The sequence below is a fragment of the Quercus suber genome, unplaced genomic scaffold, assembly GCF_002906115.3.
Source record: "Quercus suber isolate HL8 unplaced genomic scaffold, Cork oak 2.0 scaffold_921, whole genome shotgun sequence".
Taxonomy (NCBI): domain Eukaryota; kingdom Viridiplantae; phylum Streptophyta; class Magnoliopsida; order Fagales; family Fagaceae; genus Quercus; species Quercus suber.
Window position 1 is genome coordinate 166,489 of NW_027070344.1, and position 22,672 is coordinate 189,160.

General features: G+C 37.0%; 2 protein-coding genes across 3 annotated transcripts; both read left to right on the plus strand.

The window, feature by feature from the left end:
- The first annotated feature begins 12,726 nt into the window (after positions 1 to 12,726).
- Positions 12,727 to 20,669, plus strand: LOC111986893 (uncharacterized protein At1g51745). 2 transcript variants are annotated; one of them, XM_024018583.2, is made up of 4 exons: positions 12,735 to 13,263; positions 15,699 to 16,297; positions 16,472 to 16,777; positions 18,698 to 20,669. In XM_024018583.2, the coding sequence occupies exons 1-4, from the start codon at positions 13,082 to 13,084 to the stop codon at positions 19,951 to 19,953; spliced, it is 2,343 nt and encodes a 780-aa protein (XP_023874351.1). In that variant the 5' UTR covers positions 12,735 to 13,081; the 3' UTR covers positions 19,954 to 20,669. The 2 variants fall into 2 exon arrangements, with proteins under 2 accessions (XP_023874350.1, XP_023874351.1); XM_024018582.2 differs by having other exon boundaries at positions 12,727 to 13,263; positions 15,699 to 16,777.
- A 654-nt stretch (positions 20,670 to 21,323) lies between these two features.
- On the plus strand, positions 21,324 to 22,241 carry LOC111986835 (pathogenesis-related protein PRB1-3-like). The gene has a single exon (XM_024018525.2). The coding sequence runs from the start codon at positions 21,488 to 21,490 to the stop codon at positions 22,043 to 22,045; it is 558 nt and encodes a 185-aa protein (XP_023874293.1). The 5' UTR covers positions 21,324 to 21,487; the 3' UTR covers positions 22,046 to 22,241.
- Positions 22,242 to 22,672: the final 431 nt, after the last annotated feature.

Genomic DNA, 22,672 nt, shown 5'->3' on the forward strand with positions numbered 1-22,672 from the left:
GGGGGTATATATTATGTAAGAGAAAGAAAGAGACGTTGAAGAAACCCTAAGGAATATGACCGTTGGGAGCGTGGAATTTGAATTTTGAATTTTGAATAGGGCTATGTTTGAGTATGGTTTAAGTTGTTATTTACAAACGAAACGGCGTTTGGTTTGGGTGTTTTGTCTGTGTGGGCAAGTGAATGAATCAGTCTGATTTCAGTCTGTCTGATCTGATTTCAGTCTTGTTTGGTAAATTGGGTGGCAAAATAAAGAGACACATTGGACCAACGATGTGTGGAAATAAAATCATTGAATTGTCTACTTTTATATATTTCCAAAATAGCATTATTCTTTTCTAACCTTTTGTTTAAAAAAAAAAATTATTTCTAACTATTACTTAAAACATAATTTTATTTCTTAATTAAGAGTGATTTAACAATAAAATAAATTAAGAATATAAATATACAATGAGAAAAATTAAAAATACCCATCAATTTATACTCCCACTAACAACCACATATCCACATTTATATTAAAAAAAATGGGCTATGTTTACTACACAAATAATTTTAGACACAATGCAGTGCTCTCGAGCTTAGGCACGTAGAGCAGTTTTAGTCTTGCAGCTTGGCTTGCAAGAAGTGAGGTGCCTCTTTGTTGAGTGAGGCCGTGGTGTGTACCCCTCTTCCACCTTATCCACTGTAGGGCTGACCTTTACGGGAAGAGTTGAAGATGACGGAGGAACTTGAAGAGCTATGGAAAAAACTGACATTTACTGAGGAAGAAGGTGCAGGAATAGTACTAGACAACAGTAGCACTAGAGCGGCAAAAGAAGTAGGTAAGTTTTGTGTTGTGATGAAGATCCTGACCCAAAGAAGTATAAACTTGGAGACAGTGAGGAAAAATATAAGAATGCTGTGGAAGCCAAATAAAGGGGTCAAAATTTCTGAGATTGATGAGGATCTCTTCCTGGTGGAGTTCGGGGATGGGAAAGATAAAAAGAAGTGATTGAGATGTGTCCTTGGAGCTATGAGAAACAGTTAGTTCTCATTCAAGATTTCGAAGGTGAACTTACCCCAAAGGAGATTGATATAAGGTGGGCTCCGTTCTGGATCTAAATCTATAATCTCCCTTTGAAGTGTAGAATAAAGGAAACCGGGTGGGCTATAGGCTCAAGCTTAGGACTGGTTTTGGACGTTGATGTACCAGAGTTTGGAGTTCAATGGAGCAAGTGTCTCCGAGTACGGGTGCCTATTGATGCGACAAAACGTTTGGTGCGAGGCAAGAAAATCACCATTAAGGGAGGTGAGAGCAGATGGGTGAGCTTCAAATTTGAAAGGCTTCCCAATTTTTGCTATAGATGCGGCCTTCTTAATCACGCTCTGAAAGACTGCAATGCGAGGTTCGAACTTAGCAAAAATGAAGGTGAGAACATCCTTCAATAAGGGGCTTGGTTGAGGGGCGACCCGTTACAACGGGGAGGGTATGAAATGGCCAAATCAGGGTTTAGAAGTGAAGCTGAAGGCAACTCCGAAAAAACAGAGGGTAGGACGGCAAGGACTCCGACAGTGTCACAGGTACCGAGTAAAGATGCGGAGGCTGGCAGGCATCACGTGTCTGAAAAGACATCTCTGAAGATTAGCAACCCGATGCTTAGTCAAGTCGGCACTGCCCCTCATGCACCCTTGTCAGAAGCTTTACATGAGAAAGGAAATCTAAAAGAGTGGGTGGGAAAGATAAGGGGAAGGGAAGCTTCTTTGGGCTGCCAGGACAAAGTACAGGTCATAAACCATGCTGAAGCTTGCAGTGGGAGACAACTCAACCTCAAGAAGTGGATGAATTGCCTCGAGGTGTTTTAGCGCCAATTAAAAAGGCTGAAGCAAAGGTGGGGGGCCCAACTTATGTGGGCTCAAACTTGGGCCCTTCTATTATGTGCAATGTTGAAGAGAAGGGGTGGGTTGCTAAAACTCAAGGCCCATCAAATAGGAACCGGGAAACAATAGCAAGGGAGGTTAAATCAAAGACAATTAGTTCAAGGAAAAGCCCAAATAAAGAAAGAAGAGGGGTTCTACCCTACTCTAGGAGTTAGACTAAAACACTAAAGATCTCCACGATAACTCTAACTCAATACAAGTCTCTAATAACAACAATGGCATGGCTCAGGCTAAGTGGAAACATCTTGCTCGCATGGTGGCGGGCACTTCCTCTCCCAGTACTGTCCTTGCTGGTTCTAAATGTCCCATGGAGATGGTCTCGAATCTCAATGAGCTACCAAGAAAAAAAAATTTGGTTTCTCATTCGGACAAAGAAAATCAATTTGTTTTAGCGACGGCTGGTTCCTAGTCCTGCTAGAAGCTATAAGTTGCATAATCTGGAACTGCAGAGGGCTTGGGAACCAACTAGCAGTTCAAGAGCTTGTGGAAGTGGTGCAGATAAAAGCTCCCTCTGTCGTGTTCTTAGCCGAAACATTAGCAAACGAGGCAAGGCTAGATTATGTTAAGGATCGGATACAGTTTGATAAAAAGTTTTTTGTGCAAAGAGTGAATAAAGGAGGAGGTTTAGCTTTGTTTTGGAATACTGATATTGAGGTTGATATTGAGTCATCATCTTTGAATCATATTGACATTACAATCAACAAGAGTTCGGGAGAGGCTTAGCATTTCATTGGTTTTTACGGAGAACCTAAAACTCACTTGAGACATGAGTCTTGGGATCTTCTTAGGTATTTACACAGGCAAAGCTCTCTACAATGGCTTTGCATCGGCAACTTTAATGAGATAACAAAACAATCAGAGAAGGCAGGCAGTAGGCTTAGGCCTTACTCTCAAATGTAGAATTTTAGGGAGGCTTTGGATGAATGTGAGCTGATGGATTTGGGTTACAAGGGCTCCCCATTCATGTGGAGCAAGCATTATCGGAGTGGAGTTTCAATATAGGAAAGGCTGGATAGGGCAGTGGCTTCGCATGAGTGGTTTCTTAGATTTCCGGGTTCTCGGGTCCACCACGTGGACAGCTTAACTTCCGACCATAAGTTTCTATGGATAGAACTATCAGACCTGGATTTTCAGCCAAAAAGAAAGACCTTCATGTTCAAAAAGATGTGGTTAGCGGACAAAGGTTGTGGCGAAACGGTAGAAGGGGTGTGGCAAGCCAGGTATGAGGATGCTGAGGGTTTAAAGGTGATCAAGAAGGTTGAGAACTATGGTAAAGAGCTAACTAGCTGGAGTCGTAATAATTTTGGCAATGTTCAAAATGAGCTGGTTAAAAAAAGGAAAGAGCTAGTTTAGGTAGAAAAACAAGCTGTGAGGTTAGGGAATTCTTTTTGGGTTGTGCACTTAAAGAAGGAGATTAATGCATTAATGGGAAAAGAAAAACGGATGTGGAGACATAGGTTGAGATTTACCTATATCAAAGAGGGTGATTGGAACACCCGTTTTTTCCATAGCTGTGCCACATAAAGGAGGCGAAGGAATTGTATCACAAACATTTGCAACCATGCTGATGAGTTGTACACAAATTAGGAACAAATTGCAAAAACTTTTGTGGAATTCTATAAACAATTATTCACTTCCTCAATCCCAGAAGTAAACTCGGCTGACCTGGACTCTATACTGCAAATTGTGACTTGAGAGATGAATGAGATACTGGTTGGCGAGTTTCACGAATGGGAGGTTAAAGCAGCCTTAAATCAGATGGCCCCTCTCAAAGCACTAGGACCTGATGGAATGCCACCCTTGTTTTACTAGAATTTTTGGCATTTGGTTAAAGGTGATGTTATCCAAACTATTTTGCATTTTCTGAATTCAGGTTCTTTGCCTAACCCTTTAAATCATACTTTCATTACCTTGATTCTAAAATCAAAAAATCATGTACGGGTTTTCGAGTTTAGACCCATCAGTCTATGTAATGTGCTATATAAAATATTCTCAAAAGTATTAGCAAATAGATTGAAAAGAGTGCTACCTCATATCATTTCCGAACACCAAAGTGCTTTCATTAATGGTTGCTTGATCACAGATAATATCCTAGTTGCCTATAAGACCTTGCATTATATGAAGAATCATAATTTAGGGAGCTCCGGCTTTATGGCGCTCAAGTTAGATATGAGTAAAGCCTATGATAGGGCTGAATGGTCCTTCTTGGAAAATACTATGTTGCATATGGGTTTTGATGATCGGTGGGTGGCCCTTGTTATGGAATGTATCACTACGATGACATACTCCATCTTGATCAACGGTGAACCCATGGGGAACATCAAACCGAGTAGGGGTATTCACCAAGGTGACCCACTTTCACCTTATCTCTTTTTGGTGTGCTCTGAGGGGCTTCATAGAATGATTCAAAAAGCAGCATGCAGTGGTGATATCAAAGGTGTATCAATTTGTCGTAATGGTCCAAAGTTGACTCACTTGTTGTTTGTCGATGATAGCCTTCTGTTCTGTAGGGCTACTATCCAAGAATGTCAAAAGGTGATGGAGATTCTTGCTGCATACGAAAGGGAGGCAAAGATTGAATAGAGACAAGACAACCCTTTTCTTTAGCAAATCCACGCCCTTAGAGCAATAGACCCAGATTATGGAAGAACTTGGGGTTTCGGAGATGAAACAATATGAGGAGTATTTGGGTTTACCAGCCATGGTAGGAAGAAATAAAAAAGCTAGCTTTGGGAAAATAAAACAAAAGGTTTGGAAGAGATTGCAGGGTTAGGAAGGGAAGCTTTTGTCACAAGTAGGCCGTGAAGTTCTTATTAAATCGGTGATTCAATCTACCCCCACGTACACGATGAGTTGTTTCAACACCTGGTCACCTTGTGCCATGAGATCGAGGTAATGGTTAGAAAGTTTTGGTGGGGTCAAAGAGGAGAGAGGCGAAAAATCCATTAGGTGTGATGGGATGATTTATGTCGACATAAAAATAAAGGGGGAATGGGGTTTAAGGACCTCACTTTGTTCAATGAGGCTATGCTTGCCAAGTTAGCTTGGAGACTTCTACATGATGATAACTCCCTCTTTTTTAGGGTCTTCAAGGCCCGTTTCTTTCCCACTGGAACCATCTTTGAAGCTAAGGATTCAGTCTCGGCATCATATGCATGGAGGAGTATTTTTAAGGGGTGTGATGTCATCAAAAAAGGGGCACTATAGAGAGTGGGAGATGGACAGCAAATAAGGATTTAGGGAGATAATTGGCTCCCTTTGAAAGGGATGGCCAAAATTACTTCTCCTCAAATTCAGGGGTAGATGAATTCATTAATGGCAGCTTTAATTAATGAGTCTACTAGAACTTGGCGTAATGATGTCATCGAGCATGTTTTCGAACCAACAGAAGTAGCTATCATCAAGGGCATCCCACTGAGTTCTTTTAGCCAACAAGATAAGCTTATTTGGCCCTTCACACCATCGGGTCAATACACTGTGAAGTTAGGGTATCGTTTCTTGTATGAAGACAGTGCACTAGCCCAAGTAGCAGTTGATGACTCATCGTTTTGGAAGAAGCTATGGGGTCTAGAAGTTCCAAACAAAGTGAACAATGTATGGCGAGCGTGCAAGGAAGCTCTCCCAACTAAAGAAAATGTGTTTCACAAGAAAATTGCCTAAGATGCCCTTTGTGAGAACTGTAAGGAGCGGATTAAGGATGGCTCACACTCTATTTTCTTTTGTTCAAATGTGCAGGTAGTGTGGCGGTCTGACTTGCAGTGGAGCTGGCTCTCGGCTTTGGAAGGTCAATCTATGAAGGATATCTTCAGCTTTGCCCTATCAGAAAATAAAGATACTAAGCTACTGGCTTTTACTGGATGGGCAATTTGGAATCTTCGAAACCAGGTTCGCCTCAAGGTAGTTGCTTGTCCACTGGATGAAATCCTCAATTTGTGAAAGGAGAGGAAATCTGAATTTCAAGGTACCAGGTCTCCCTCCCAGAAGCCGGTACACTGAAATCATGTCCATTGGAGACCACTAGATGCTGACGTGGTAAAGATATATTACGACGGTTTTCTCCGAAGAGGGTCGAGTCGGTCTGGGAGTAGTTTGCTGCAACTCGGATGGTGAAGTCATCACCTCACTGTCAAAGCAAATATCTCTGCCAGCAACTATTTCTCAAGTCAAGGCTCTAGCAGCAAGGCGAGTTGTTGTTTTTGCAGTGGAACGTGGTTTCACTTCTGTGATTTTGAAGGGTGATTCAGAAGTCGTGTTTAAGGACTTGTCTAGCACAGATCCATCTTTAGCGCTACATGGTCACATTATACATGATGTTAAACAGTTGGCTTCTCTTTTTACCTATATTCGTTTTTCTCACACCCGTAGACATGGAAATAGTGTCGCCCATGCTTTGGCTAGAAGGGCTATTAGCTCGCCCGTTCAAAATATCTTGATGGAATATGTACCACCAAACATCCTTCATGTTGTTCAGGCTGATTTAGCCTCTTTGGTTTAATTTTAAGGAAGTATTTCATTCTCAAAAAAAGAAAAAATTTAGACACACGCCTCTTTAAGTTACAGTTTTCAATTGTTTTTTGGATTGTGTGTAACAAGTATTGCCCTTTATGGAGGACTTGAACTCTCACAATTTCTAAGGTGAACACATTCTCCTTTTATTATAATTTTCTTTTCTTTTTTTGGTTATAGCCTTATTGGCATTGACGCAATGAATGTGATTATCTTTATTCTAGTCTTGTTATTATTATTATTATTTTGATGACATGATTTTTTTGGAGTAAATGATTTTAATTTATAAATATTTACTTTTTTCCTTAATTTGGATCAAATACACAGGGTCTGTTTGGATATAACTTATTTTGTTGAAAACTAAAAATTGAAAACACTCTAGCAAAATAATTTTTAAATATGTGAATAATACCGTAAGACCCATTTTTAATAAAAAGTTGCTGAATAGTACACTGGTGTGTACTGTACACTGACCGAAAGTGAAAAAACACGGCTAACCGAGAGAGAGAGAGAGAGAGAGAAAAAAAAAAAAAAAAAAAAAGGCAAAACGCACAAGAAAAAAACGCAGCACACGGCTAACCGAGAGAGAGAGAGAGAGAGAGAAAAAAAAAAAAAAAAAAAAAGGCAAAACGCACAAGAAAAAAACGCAGCTGTGAATAAGTTGAATCCAAACGCTACCACAACATTACTTTCCAATACCACATATGAAATGATCCATTAAAATTTAAAGGTAGTACAAACATTAATAAAATATTTTTTAAAGTTTCCACAAATTATTGTAAAATAAAAAGTGAGAAATAAACACCATTATTGCAAAGTGCACTGGCAGTGGGAGCTACCAGCGGCTGGGCATGATAGATCTAAAGCCCTTTTTTTTCTTTTTTTTTCTTTTAAATGCTCGACAATTAATAAAGGAAAGAAAATTATTAGCTTTTTGCTCCACAAGTTAAACTTCATTTTTGGCAGGAGAATAAGAAAAGAAAAATAGAAGATATAGCGAGAGAAAGGGAAAAAAAAGAGAAGGATGGGAAACTGAAGAGAGTGTTTAATATTATTTTAATTTTAATTATCAAATGTTCAATGTGTTATAGATGGATGGATGCTTTTTGTCAAGCTTCAATTTGATTGGTTGCATTGCGGACTTACGTTCGGTATTACCTCAATTAAAAGAACTTTTAAATTTGATGGAGAAGATGCTAGTAATACAAAACTATGGAAAACAAGTAAATTATAACTATAAGTTAACAGGTACCATAACAAAATTCTAAGTGAGATCAAATATCGTTGATTTCCAGGAAGTTAAGTTAATTATAATTATGCTAAATTCATTTGCCAATAAAATAAATCAATGCCTAAACGATTTAAACAATGCACAAATTGATGCCTAAGTAAATAGACTAAACTCCAAAACATATTGGTGATAATGAATTAAGTATTAAACATAACTAACCTTAAAAGAACTTGAATCTAATTAAAGTAAACTTGTATGAACAAGATTAATCAAAATAACAGATTACAAGGAAATAACTTACTAGCATGAACACTTTCTAAAGAAACAACGATTACAAAGAATAATCTTTGTATAAGCAAGTTTGGTAGTAGATAGTCAGTAGGTTTTTTTTTTTTTTTTTTTTTAATTATTTTATTTTTTTTAGAATGAGTCTTCTATTTATACTTGTGGACCTTGACAGTAACTAACAATGGTTTCTTTCACGTGTCTCCCTTCTTTTGGGCTTGAATTGAATGACACTTGATGTGCTGTTTAGCATGGTTTTCAATCCGGATCGTTTAAAGAACTGGAAAAGAAAGAGGTTCAAAGTTTTTAGTGTTGTTTGTAACTTCTACAGCTACTAGAAGCCACTTGTTATTGTTCTATGCACTATTACATGGACTTATAATTGTCATATGACTCATTTCTACATCCCACGTTCTCCCCATGTTCTAGTGCTTAATTTTACGGATGTAACATTCCTATTGTGCCACTTGTCATACTTTTGTCAATCTAAGAATTTTTAAATTTAATACCAGCCTCTTTTATGTTGTTTGATAGGAAAGTGGAAGGAGTGAGTGTAATGCTGAAGTTTTAGCATAAATGAAGATAAAACATGCATGATTACACAACGTTTTGTTAACAAATTACTTTTCCTTCCTTAATAATCAGTGTCTCTCTCTCCTCCCCTCCAACCAAACATAATGAAAAGATATTAGAATAATGCTAGAGATACAAACTATTTTACAAAAAATTTACAAAACTGTTGATGTGGTGAGTGATTATTGGTAAATGAAAAAGTGATATTAATAATGGGTCTTGATGAAAACCAATAAGAGGTTGATCACATCAATAATTTGTGATTGTAGCATTACTCAAGGTATTAACAAAGGACAAGTTTCAAATTTTCATTCCATTGCATAATGGCAAAGAGTAAAATGTCTAACTTTATAGGTGAAATTGAATTCAAACATATCTCTTGAGAAAAAAAAAAAAAAGAAAAAGAAAAAAAAGAAAAAGAAGATAATCCAAGCCTTATCTAATGACCTCGAGTTTGAATTGATCAATGCTAGGAAACAAGTCTTCCTAAAAACTTATTCTAAACCCATTATCACCTTAAAGTAACTTGCTTGCAATGGCAATTGCCAAAAATAAAAAGAAAGCTTTCCACATGTTTCTCACCCTAAAATTTAAATCCGGGCAAGATAATTGGACGGAGTCTAACTCAGCTTGAGAGTGGGGACTAATTTTTAGCTTTTAAGTCCGACCCTATGAAAGTGCTACTAAGGGTCTGTTTGGATACTACTTATTGTTGAAAACTGAAAACATTATAGCAAAATAATTTTTAAATGTGTGAATAGTGCCGTGGGGCCTATTTTTAATGAAAGTTTTGCTGAAAAAAGAGGTTTGTGGGTCCCGTGAACAATGCACGGGACCCACTAACAAACGCTAGACGCAGCTAAAAATTCATTTCAATTGTATCCAAATGTTCACTAAGTTGAGGTCCAAGTCAAGCCTATTCTTTTTCCAAGGAAAAGCTGGGAGAGGGGGGAGGGGAGCTTTTACTTTCAAAGGGATAAAAAATAAAAAGAAACAATTCTCTCTTTTTTTCTTTTTTTGAAGGGAAAAACTTGTTTCGTGGAGTCCACACACTATGTTTAATAACTAAAATCATGACTTGAAGTCACAATTTTTAATTTGAAAACGTGAGTTCAAGTCATAATTTTAGTTATAAATACTGTGTGTACATGTACACACTATGTGCAACAAACACTACCCTTTTGGAAAACAATTTGTGGTCTTTGAAAGGAATAAATTTATGTATGTTTGGTTAGAGTGAGAAGGCCCAAAGGGAGAGGATGAAAATGGAGAGGAAAAGGAAGAAAAAAATGTGATTCCATTATTTTTGTTGTAGTAAACATGGAATAAAAAGAAAATGAGGATAGATGGAACTTTTCACTTGAGTCCACCAAATTTTTTCTTTCAAATTGAGAAGAAAATAGAAAGAAAAAAAAATAGCATCTGAACTTTTCCACCGTTCTACTTCTATAATAAAAGTATAAGAGTAATTTATTCTCTATCCCTTGCACTTTTTCCATCCTCATTATCAAACACACATGATGGAAAACACAAAGAAATGAAATAATTTATATTTTTTTTCACTTTTCCATCCCTCAACCAAATAGATTTGTGTCCTAAATCCTATGTTATCAACTATGTAAAAGAGATAAGGTTCAAATGATAGGTCAGCAATAATGACATTGTTTGTGGTACCTCATGTCTGTGACTTGAATCCACATCTCCTTCCCATCCTCCCCATTATCTATCTATCTAAAAATACCGAAGGAGAGGGGGGGGGGGGGGGTACAACATTTTTTGAACACATAACTAAACACTAAGGGCCAAAATGAAAACAAACCCAAATATTAAGAGTCAAAGTCAAATAAATTTCATTTCTCTAATTTTGGTTCTAAGATATATGAAATTAATTTTTCCTTCAACTCATTTTAGTTCTAAACGTGAATTCTAAATTCCAATTCCAATTCATTACGATTATTTACAAGGTCCAAATAAATATCAAAATGTTTCCCCTTCTAAATTTTAATGCCATCAAAAGCCTTAAGTTCCAACAAAATCATCTAATTTCCACCTTAACCTATCTCATTCCCCCCCCCCCCCCCCCCCNATTGACGAGAAATTTGAGATAAAATAAAAGGGAAATGTCATGCATGTGTAACAAATTTGAGTCAATCTATTAATAGATGTGTTCCTAGCTAACACATTAATCGTGGGGATGGCTATGAAGTTTATCATTCACCAAAAATCACTCTCCTTCCTGTCATACCATTTTCCCTCTTGCTGCAAACTTAAAATTGTCCAAGAACTTGGGCCATAGATTAGAAAGATTAAATGTTGACGTAGTGGGCCTAAATCTAATACCCTTGTTTCTGGATAGCCACTGGGTTGTGCTTTTTGCGGCCAACTATAGGTTTTGGGCTTCTAACCTTAATGTATAATTTACTAAAAAAAAGAGGTCGCTACAAGTGGAAAGCTCTATGGACTATGAAGATCAAAGAAGTAAATGAAATGCTCAAATTCCTTCTTTTGAAAATAACCTGGGAAATCCTTTCAAATGAAAGTCACCATCAACTTAAACTTCAGCATATCTGATATCTCGTCCCCCACTGCAAAACAGATGTTCCCATGAGCATATATATATTCTTTTAATGCCCATTTGCTACTATAATTTGGTGCAACTCTGCAATGGCCTCTAAACTTTGCATCTAGAAAATTAATGCCCATTGATGACTGGATTAGAGTGTGATTATATTCCTCTTCTAAGGACCATGGATTGAATACAGAAGAAAAGAATCAATTTCCTGATTTTGCTGCCATCCTATGTGACCAAATCTGGTGTTCAATAAATGCTTTAATTAATGATGGGATCAAATCAAAGCCAGTTGACTTATCTCAAAGAGTAAACCACATTGTTAGAACTCGTCAAGAAGCCAGGTTGGTGCAAGTCCAATTTTGATGCATCAATCATACATGACAAATCTTATATAGCAGTAGTTTGAGAAATCATTAGGCAAAAGCTCTTATATGCTTGACATATACAAAATTACAAATGTTGTAGGTATTATAACTTAGGCTAAAACCAAAGCAACAACTATGACAGTAAAAAAACAAAAGACTATGCAGCTTGGGCTGGCGTATGTAATATTCAAAAGAGACTCTCAAAACACACAGTTAAGGCAGTCCACAACAGTCCCAACTTTTCTTTTTGTGAAACTCAGAGTCTTGTAACGGACATTTAGTGCCCGTTTGTTTAGGCGTTTTGAGTCCAAAAGTTGCCTTTTTAAAAAAGCCAACCCAAGTTTAGTGTTTGGTGAGTATAAAATGCAACTTTTTGAAAAAAGTTACATTTTGGACGAAGGCATAAACGTGCAAAACAAATTATTAGTCTATGCTTTCTAATTTTGTATGATGAGATTTTTGCTATGTTAATGTTGCTAAAAATTCTAATTTTGTAGCCCATAAAACTAACCAGTCTAAGTTGCTTTTTGTGATGTTTGGCGGACCACCCCTAGTCCCTAGATGGTGTGCCATAGGGCGGTTTTAACCCCTCCCCTCCCATAGCGCCGTAGGTACTTGTCCCGCCCCACTCATTATATTGATTTAAGGTATATCTTACATTTAATAAAAATTTAAAATCAAGTTGTAATATTATAAAATCTTCTCAAACCATTAAAAAAGGTCAGGTGTGCTAGTCCCTATTGATGTTTGTTTTTCTTTTTATCTAGTGTCATATTTTATTCAATAAAAAAAAAAAAAAAGGTAATTAATGTACAATTACTAAAAAGCACTACTAGTGAATAACAACCTGTCCTAGTCTAGATATCTCATATTTTGATTATTTTCAAATATTTCTAAAAATCCAATGGACTCAGTAAAATCCATGTACTTATGAAAAGCACACAAGATAGCATCTACTCCAATGGACTGGTCAATTCCAAACTTCCAAAAATCTCAAGAGTTCAAAATTTGACCACATTTTGGTACCATTTTTGAAGGATATTCCTGCGTTGAAGAAGGAAAAAAAAAAAAAAAACTGTTTAAAGCATGTGGACCACGCCTTGCACGTGCACGCACATGACAAACCATCAATTCAGTAACCAAAAAATTAAATTAAATAAATTAAAGAATCGAACCCAACCCAACCCAGACCACTGAGTGAGTGGCTCCAAACCCAAAGCCCAACCCAACCCAACGCAGCCACCAAAATTTACAGCTTGGCCAAACCAATCAAAAATAGCTAGTAGCTACAGACCCTTCTAGACTCTACAGAGAGAGAGAGAGACAGGAATTAATTTTATTTTTGGTTAAAATTAAAAAAAATAAAAATAAAAATGGAGAGAAATCCCCAAATCTGAACCAAATTGAATGGAATCCCTAACCCTAACCCGAGTCCCCCGTGTCGGATCCCCCGGTCACAATTCTTCTCGGATCATCCATTTCTTCTTCGCCGGTGGTTGAGCTTTCTAACCCTACACAGCGAGAGAGAGAGAGCGAGCGAGCGAGCGAAAGCGACACACAGAGAGAGAGAGCGAGAGAGAGAGAGAGAGAGAGAGAAAGAGAGAAAGAGTCAGAGAGAGAGAGAGAGAGAGAGATGGAGAGTGAGGGATCAGGAGCGGGAGGTTGCAGCGCTGGATCGATCGTTTGGGTTCGGAGGAGAAACGGGTCGTGGTGGCCCGGGAAGATACTTGGACCCGAAGAGCTCGACACTTCGCATCTCACCTCCCCTCGCTCTGGGACTCCCGTCAAGCTCCTTGGAAGGGAAGATGCCAGCGTGTCAGTCTCTCTCTCTCTCTCTCTCTCTATTCAAGTTTGCATTTTGTTAACGCTGTTTAGTGATTAATGTGATTATTTCTGTGTATAGATTATTGGGCACTTCTTTCATTTTCATTTTCAGCTTTTTATCACAAATGAAAACATGGGTTCATTAATGTTTTAGTCAATGGTATTATATTGTGCATTTCATATTGTAAAGATTTTTTTTCCTTTTTTTTTTTTTTTTTTTTTGGGGTTTAGAATTGATTTAGTGAGTGATAAATTGGGATTTCATAACTTAGTTGAGTAGGAAAAGGGTAAAAAGAAAAACAGTTGATGGGTCTTGAACCTTTGTTGTGTTCTTACATGGGAAGGAGGGTGCATTTTGAGGTAGAGTTCTTTAGCTTTATATATGTAGATATACTAGTGTGTGAAACACTCACAACACAGAGATTTCGTAGCGAGTGAGTGCGCCATTTTTTTTGTTTTTCGGGCCACTAATCTACTGGTCATCTCTGTTTTCAGGGCTGAGTGCGAGTTTTAGATTGTTGTTTCGGAAACTAAATTATAGAAAATTGCTGTTAGAAACAACTCACCTATGAACATGATTAGGCAAAGAATGTCCATCATCATGGCTTTCAACCCTTTATGAAGGACCAAACAAGTTAAGAGGAGATATGAGTGTAGAAATTCTATGCATGACCTTTCAATGATGCAATACACAATCCATCAGGCAATCTACAGCTAGTGAAATGAGAATATACTTGGAAATTGAACAATCACCACAAATCATGAACCAAAACCCACGACCCATCCAGTATCTTCCACTCGTTTTACAACTTATATTTTTTTTAATAATAATTTCATTTTTGTTTTATCAAAAATTAATTTAAAAAAAAAAAAAAAAAAAAAAAAAAAAAAAAAAAAAAAAAAAAGAAGAGAAACATTACTTCTTTGTTTTTGTAAGTGGGGTAACGAAACATTGTTGCTTAGATCCTTGGCATCCTACAGATAGGAGGTGATACTTTTTTTTTTTATTTATTCATAGGAATAGGAGGCAATACATAGGAAGATAGGATTCAAAATGAGAAAATTCGCTAAAAGATAAAGGTAGCCCTATCGATGAAAAGATGAAGGAAAGTTGCTTAAGATGGTTTGGTCATGTTTAGATGAGAGAAACTAATGCACCAATAAGAAAGAGTGATTTGATCCAAGTTGAGGGAACAAAATAAATGTAGAGGAAGACCAAAAATCAAATTAGTAGAAGTATATAAAAGGACATGTTAATTAATGAAGTAACCGAGAGTATGACTTTAGATATGGTAGAATGGAANTTCGTTTTACAACTTATATTTTTTTTAATAATAATTTCATTTTTGTTTTATCAAAAATTAATTTAAAAAAAAAAAAAAAAAAAAAAAAAAAAAAAAAAAAAAAAAAAAGAAGAGAAACATTACTTCTTTGTTTTTGTAAGTGGGGTAACGAAACATTGTTGCTTAGATCCTTGGCATCCTACAGATAGGAGGTGATACTTTTTTTTTTTATTTATTCATAGGAATAGGAGGCAATACATAGGAAGATAGGATTCAAAATGAGAAAATTCGCTAAAAGATAAAGGTAGCCCTATCGATGAAAAGATGAAGGAAAGTTGCTTAAGATGGTTTGGTCATGTTTAGATGAGAGAAACTAATGCACCAATAAGAAAGAGTGATTTGATCCAAGTTGAGGGAACAAAATAAATGTAGAGGAAGACCAAAAATCAAATTAGTAGAAGTAATAAAAAGGACATGTTAATTAATGAAGTAACCGAGAGTATGACTTTAGATATGGTAGAATGGAAGAAAAGAATACATATGGCCAATCCTAACTAATTTGTCTAGGATCCATAGCTGACCCAAACTTTTGGGACTAAGGGTTTGTTTGTCGTTGTATGGATAGGAGGTGATACTTATGGAATTTAGGATTGTAAACATTTATAACTAGTGGCTGTACATACATGCATTGTTCTTTACTGTTTTCTGGTTTCTTTGAATATATTGAGCTTTTGTAAAGCTAGATTGTCCTTGTTTTCTTTTAAATTACGAGACTTTTGTCGTTTTCTCATTCTTTTTCTTTGTGGGTTATTTATTGAGTTCCTTTTAATTTTAAATTTGATTGATGAACTTCTTCAATTGGTTATTTTGTATTTTTATCTTTCACTACACAATAACTGTGAGTCCCCAGCCTGCCCCCTGTGTGTGTGTGGGATTTGTGACTGCGAGACCTGGAGAATTGAAGGGTTTTTTTATTTATTTATTTATTTTATTTAACTTTGAGAGAGAGAGAGAGAGAGAGAGAGAAAAGAGGGGGGGGGGGGGTAGAGTTTCACTCCCCTTGTGGTCAATCTTTTATATGCATGGTTTTTTTTATTGCCCCTACTGATATTTATAAAACTTGTTTGTGGGCTTTCTTCTCAGGGATTGGTACAATTTAGAGAAATCCAAGCGTGTGAAGGCATTTAGGTGTGGTGAGTTTGATGATTGTATTGAAAAAGCTGAATCCTCACAGGGCATGCCGATAAAGAAAAGAGAGAAATATGCACGTCGAGAAGATGCTATTCTTCATGCTCTTGAACTTGAGAAGCAAATGTTAGAAAAACAAGGAAAATTAGGCATAGAACCTGATCGCATGAACAGTAAATCATCTGGTGGTATGAAAAAGGGGTTTGTTGCTTCTTCCGAAAATTTTGGGGATGATAATGGAAAACTTGAAAATTCCAATTCACATCAGTTTCCTAGTGGGCTTGAAACATATCACAAGGACAAGACTATATTTGGTCCTATTTCTTCACGGAAAGCCAAAGATGGAAATCAACTCAGTGGTGATGATGATCATTCTGAAATCATGCCTCGGATGAGAGGCTTGCAGGATTTTGGCCTGAGGATTGCCCCTCCCAAGCGGAGGCTTTCACCTTCTGCTGCTTCCAATGGTTCTCGGAAATCTACAGCTGATAATCATGCTGATGCCCTTCCTAGTGGTGGTGATCTTAGCATGGGAAATGCAAGTCATGCAAATGGTAAAAATCCTTTTGACAAAAGGAAAAGATCAAATGAGGGGTTGACTGAGGAATTTTTTCTCAGGACACGTGATAAGAGCCGACCTCTTATTCAAGTTTTGCAGGGTAGTGCAAAATTAGGAATCCCTCATACCTTGCAACCTGACTGTGGTACTGTTTCTACTTCTATTTCAGGAGTGGAGCAGATGGGAGTTGCTTTCCGAGCAAAGAGGAGCAGATGTGTCTACCTTGAAACAGAGCGTAGTGGTTCTTTGGATTTCTTGGATTACAATGAAACTTCTCCAAGCCAGAATGAGATGTCAGCTTCCCAGTTTGGGGTGGGTAACTATCATACTCATCCTGGTTCTTTGATTGAAGAGCACTCCTCTGGTTTTACAGAAGATGTTGAAACTGATTCTTCTGAAACTGATTCTTCTGAGTCTGAGTCTGATTCTTCTGCAACTGAAGCAGATATGGATGAAGAAATGGCTATGCTATCAGGTTTAAGTCTTGCTAGTCTTAATTTCTGATCTCATGGCCACACTGTAATCATTATCTATCTATCTATTAAAACTTGATTAACTATGCGGTTTCTGCTTTATATGTTCAAAAGATCCCACTCTTTTATGCTAGCCGATGATATCTGTCCTACTTGAAAATTTTGGTAACTTCTTTCTGCTGTTAACTAACCATATCTTGGTATATATATTAGAAACAGTATAACTTCTGTTGAAATATTTTCTGTTCTTATGTATGCTCACTTGTTCATGATGCCTTGACTTCTTCTACTATTCAACACATGTAATAGGCACTTTGTCCTGGTAAATTACTGGGATTAAGGCCAACATGGTATTTTTAGTGGGGTTCCAATGACCTCTTAATGAATTTTGTCTCTCAATCTCAGTGTTAGTTAGTTCAACAAGAAATTTGGTATTTTTCATTGCTGCACCCAATTTTTGAACTCATTGAATCACTTAAATTAGGTGTTCTGCAACTTTTGTGTTTATAAAGGGTGTTTGTAATGACCCTGTTGGATTTAGTTTTATACTCTTCCTGTGGATCTCATAAGATGACACTTTAATATGATAAAGTTACATCGATAGAATTCTATTCTCTTTAACCAGTTTCCATCATCATTTACTAAGTAATACTTGATTGGAGACCGACAGTCCCAATCCCCATGTTGAATGGGAGCACAAACAGTAATGCCAATTGACTAGGTGGAATTTAAACATGTCCCCAATTCCACCCATAAGTAAATCCATTGGACCTTTTCTAGTCTATTGGCTAACCAATAGGCAACAAAAAAGAGACATATAGTAGTAAGTTGGGGAGGCTAAATAGGGTACTCTTTACTAATGTAAGCCTTCCTTCTTTTGACAAATAAAGCTTTTTCCGGCTTGCAACATTTTTTCAAATACAGTTCATCACACCATCCCAAACAAGAAAGAAGAACCTGGAATTAACCTGAAATATGCCAAAGGAAGATGAGATACTGCTACCCCCAACAAATTGCCAACTAGTCACCTTTAGTTCCGAAATAGCTTCAAAACAAATAAGAAAACATCTCCAGAATTGAAGATGATTCAGATCTGCTCCACATAAAATTTAAGGTGCATCAGCAAAGAGTGGATGTTAGATCACCTGCAGAGTAGTGTTAAAATTTCCCACAGTGAAAGAAGATAATTGCACCCCCTCCCCCTCTCCTTCTATCTTTTTCCCCCATCCATGACTGCTGGATGAGGAGGGAGTGGATCCCTCTACCATAGCCTCTTGAATTCCTAAGAAAACCACTTGGACTTTCATTAATTAAAATTAAGAAGTGAACATTCATATACAAAAATAAATCCACCTTTTCCACTTCTCCTTAAACCACATCGCACTAACATGCATTATAGAAATTTCCAGTTTATGTATTAGCTTTCTCCAATTCAATTTATATCACACCCCCTGAAACACCCAACCTTAGCATACTATCCAGACATTCAATTGCTATCGGTACATAATCTAGTTTTTTTTTTTTTCTGCCTTTCATATAGGCTTTTTGTACATTCAACAGCAGCTTTCCTAAGGCATTCTTCAAACAATTTGGCCAAAATTTGTAGATACTGTCAACAAAACTAATGTGCCTTAAGTCCCTGGCACCCACTGCTCAAGTCTTATTTGGAGTGAGAGCATTAAAAGTAGCATTAATGCTTATTTTTAAACATACCTTGCTTATGAAAAGTGTAAAATACCCTCATGTTTATTTTCTTCTCCTATAATCTTTGTACCAATGGTTTTGGGATCACACTGGGGATTTCATGCAAATTATCGTTGTTATTGTTCTTGATACTTGTACATTGCTACAGCTTGACTCTTTCAATTTTTTCTCATCAATCTCTAATTTTCTGGTGTTTTCATATGTTGCTTTACCTACAGAAGCAGAATGGAATACTCGTGGAAGCATTAGCACTGAGGAGCATGATGAGTCAGCATTTTCTGGAGACATGTCTCACCTTTATCACCATGACCATGTTTCTGCTAATGAAGCTGTGTCCAAATGGAAATTGAAAGGTAAAAGGAATACTCGAAATCTTACAAAACGGTCTGTGGATACAAGTGATGGAAAAGGTTCCGTTCATGGAACATATCCTGAAGAGAGGGGAAGTGGTTTGAGCCAACGGACATTGAGGCAGCATTTGAGTCTCCGTAGAGATGAAGATTTTGATTATAGTGTTGATGAGGATGATATAATTGAAAAGGATTTTGGGACTCAGAGGGTTAAAGTGGATGGTAGAGACTCCTTGGTATCAAGAGCTGCATCCAGGGGTCGACATAGTGTTGATCATAATATATTTGATTGGGAGGACTACACATGGGAGGATCAGCCCGCTTTTAAAGGATATTGGGGCATGAAAGGGGAGCGTTTTGATGCATATTTTGATGGCAACCGTCAATTTGGTGGGAGGTCAAGATCCATGTTAGTAAATGTGGATTTGAAGGTCCAAGGAGGCTATCAAAAAGCGCCCGTGCCTATTGTTTCTCTGATGAGCAAGCTAAATGGGAAGGCAATTATAGGGCACCCAATTCAAATTGAAGCCCTAGAAGATGGTTCAGCTGAAACACTTCTTTCTACAGTTGATGATTTTGACAATGAAGTGTTTAACAATGAAAATACGGCACTTCAGCCAGCTTGGAGGACTGCAAGGAGGACAGCAAATGTTCGGGTTCCACGGCCTCATCTTTCATCAGCATTGGATGGTGATGAAGCTCCCAACGATGTTCCTTTTTTAGATCAAGAAAGGAAAGTGCCATTCAAGAAATTAAATGCAGGCAGTTCTAGTCATAAGTCAATCCTGGAGAGGAGTAGCCTCCCTCACATTCCTCGGCCTCCAACTGAAAAGAAGGTTTTGAAAAAGCAGCCAAAAAAAGGAAGCTTGTCAGCTAGTCAGAAGACTAGAACTCTGTCTTCAATAGCTACTGAACAGAATATTAGTATCAAGCCAATAAATGATAGCAACAGTTTTCAAGTTGATAGGCTGATAAAGGCGGAGTCATCTGGGACCACTACAGTAGCTTGCATACCTGTTAAATTAGTATTTAGTAGGTTACTTGAGAAGATAAATAGGCCGCCATCAAAAGCAGCTAGTAATGCGGTTTTGTTGAATAGTGATGTGGTGAGAAATCAGTCATAGATTACATGTACATTTTCATATGGGAACAATAATCATATACTCCTAGCAGCCTAGCACAATAGATGTTGCTAATTTCTTCTTTCCAAGGATGCAACTCCAACACCAACCCTATTGATTGTCAGCATTGTGAAGGGGAAGATTTGCTGCCTTTTTTGAATAATGAGATGAAGCAAGAGGAAGAGACCATAGATAGTTAATATAAAAGCCAGTAACGGCACATTTGTTGGATATGAGTTTCTGAGGAATTGGAGAAAGAAAGTTCACATTAGCCAGAAACAAGGTAATTATAACTTATATGGATATAAGTAGGTACTTAGAAATTTATATTGATGAATGTATAATTTATTTCTGTTCTAGTTAATGTATCTAAAAAGTTTTTGGCTAATTTTTTTTAAAAAAAAAAAAAAAAAATAGAAAACCTTGAATAGTGGGAATCAACTTAGATACATCATACGTCATGAATCTGTAATTCTGTTGAACAAATTTCATTGCAGCGAGAGAGAAGGTCCACTGTTTGGATTTCACTCATGTAAAATAGATACTTGGAATTCTTAGTTTGTCTGTAACTGCAAGACTTAGAAATGCTTATGGGAATTATACAGAACTTGAAAGAACCTGTAATGGGGCTGAAAAGATTTACTTGTGTATAGATGGATATACAGGCCATTACTTGTAACGTGTTATTCTGTATGCAATTCTTACCATAGTTTTTGGCAGTATGCGTTAACTTAGATCCTAAAATTCTCTGCCACAAAATTTTGGAAGGAATCCTTCAAAGATATCTGGAATATTCGCAGTTAGCAAAACGGTATTCTTTTTTTTCCCCATGGAAAAGTTCATTATATTGCACTAGGGGGTCATTTCAAAGTGAAGATATCAATCACTTTGGCAGTGATTGTGAGACTTCCCAGTGAGGTGCAAGTGTTCCATGCATGCTTTTCTAAGACTTGCCAGTATCCATTCCATGGTCACAGTGGCAACGAAGTAAACTTTAGTCTTGCTCTCTACCTTGTAGCTGTCTTGAGGTGCAAAAATTATGCCGTTGCATAAAAAAATAAAAAATAAAAAATAAAAAATAAACTTTGGATTTATGGTTAATTACAAATAAATTGATAATTAGTTAAGTGAAAACTGCAAGTTCAATTATGAGACTCACGTGTCACGGTCTTGAAGATTCATTTTTTTCTTTTTTAAAACTTGATTGCAAAGAAAATCTGAATTGTTACGCCACAATAATATCAGAATTTTCCATTAATTATATATTGTCCCAATGATTAGTAGCGGTTTTGTTAGTTAGTAAAAGTCAGACCCCACTCCTCAAGATCAGGCCTATTTTCTCGCTGGATCCTCGCCTTTCACATTCATTAACGTGCTTTACAACCCAAACCTCCTTCACATTATCACATGAAATGATTCTCTTTGGCATCAATATAGCATCTATAATATTGGATATAAATTACAATTCTGCTATATATACCAGTAGATTGAATTCTGATCTTCATCAACATCAACCAACGCAATCTCTCTGTCCCTAATGGAGATCAATCCCTTGCTTTCATGTTGCTTGTTAGAAACTTTCCTTCTCCTCTCTTCTTTTCCTTCCCTCTACTTTTCACACTCGACTCATGAGCTTTCCAATCGATTTCTTGCTAGACGCCTATTACAAACCACTCCTCACAACACAAAACAACAATATTTGATACCCCACAACACTATAAGAGCAAAGCTTGGTCTTCCTCCTCTAACATGGAGCAAGAAACTGGCCGATTATGCGTCTTGGTGGGCGCACCAACGCCAAGGAGATTGTGCTTTGATTCATTCCAATAGCAACTATGGTGAAAACCTCTTTTGGGGAAGTGGCAAGGATTGGAAACCAGGTGATGCTGTTGAAGCATGGGCTGCTGAAAGAAGTTACTACAACCATAACACAAATTCTTGTACTCAGAACAAAGATTGCCTGCACTATACCCAGATGATATGGAGGCAAAGCTTGAAGGTTGGATGCGCAAAAGTGACATGTAGGAGTAAGGACACATTTATCACTTGTAACTATGATCCCCATGGTAATGTGATAGGTCAAAAGCCTTTTTAATTTGATGTACATAATGAGAGGGGATTCATTATCTGTTGGGAAACTTCATACTTGTTTCATTTATTAATAATCATACATTGTGATATTAGGGTAATAACCAAAGCAGTTAGGCCCCAAGGTACATGTGGACCATGTGGTTGTAAACGTGGTTCTATAAATACATAATATATGGTCATATATATTTGGTCTTCATTCCTCACCTTTTCTCCGTTGCCATTATAAAATTTATTCAGAATCGAGAGTTTCTTTGTGCAAGCAACTGAATATGAGAATAATGCCCTATTTTAAAACTTTTTTTTTTCCTTTAGAAAAACATATAATAAGTATTCCATTTTTTTTTTTAGAAACAATAGATTCGTTTCATGATAGTTGCTCTTATCATCCGACCAAGAGCATTTATAAGTTCAGTTATTTAGAACCCCACCGGCAGAAAGTGTTTCTTATATAAGTTTTATAAAAGTAGCAATAAAATTTGCTTTATATATAATTAGTGCAATATTTATAAATAATTAATACATGAAAATAAATTTCAAACTCACTTCCCACTCCACTATCTGCCATCCACGGGCAATGACAAAACAAATTTTCACTAACAATTGTGGAGAATACAAAATGGTATAACAACTC

What these genes read in the sequence shown, in the direction of transcription:
- LOC111986835 (XM_024018525.2), top strand. Translation starts at nt 21,488, where the DNA reads ATGGAGATCAATCCCTTGCTTTCATGTTGCTTGTTAGAAACTTTCCTT.
- LOC111986893 (XM_024018582.2), top strand. Translation starts at nt 13,082, where the DNA reads ATGGAGAGTGAGGGATCAGGAGCGGGAGGTTGCAGCGCTGGATCGATC. An exon ending in GGAAGGGAAGATGCCAGCGT is followed by an intron (nt 13,264 to 15,698) that starts GTCAGTCTCTCT and finishes CTTTCTTCTCAG; the next exon opens with GGATTGGTACAATTTAGAGA. An exon ending in AGAAATGGCTATGCTATCAG is followed by an intron (nt 16,778 to 18,697) that starts GTTTAAGTCTTG and finishes CTTTACCTACAG; the next exon opens with AAGCAGAATGGAATACTCGT.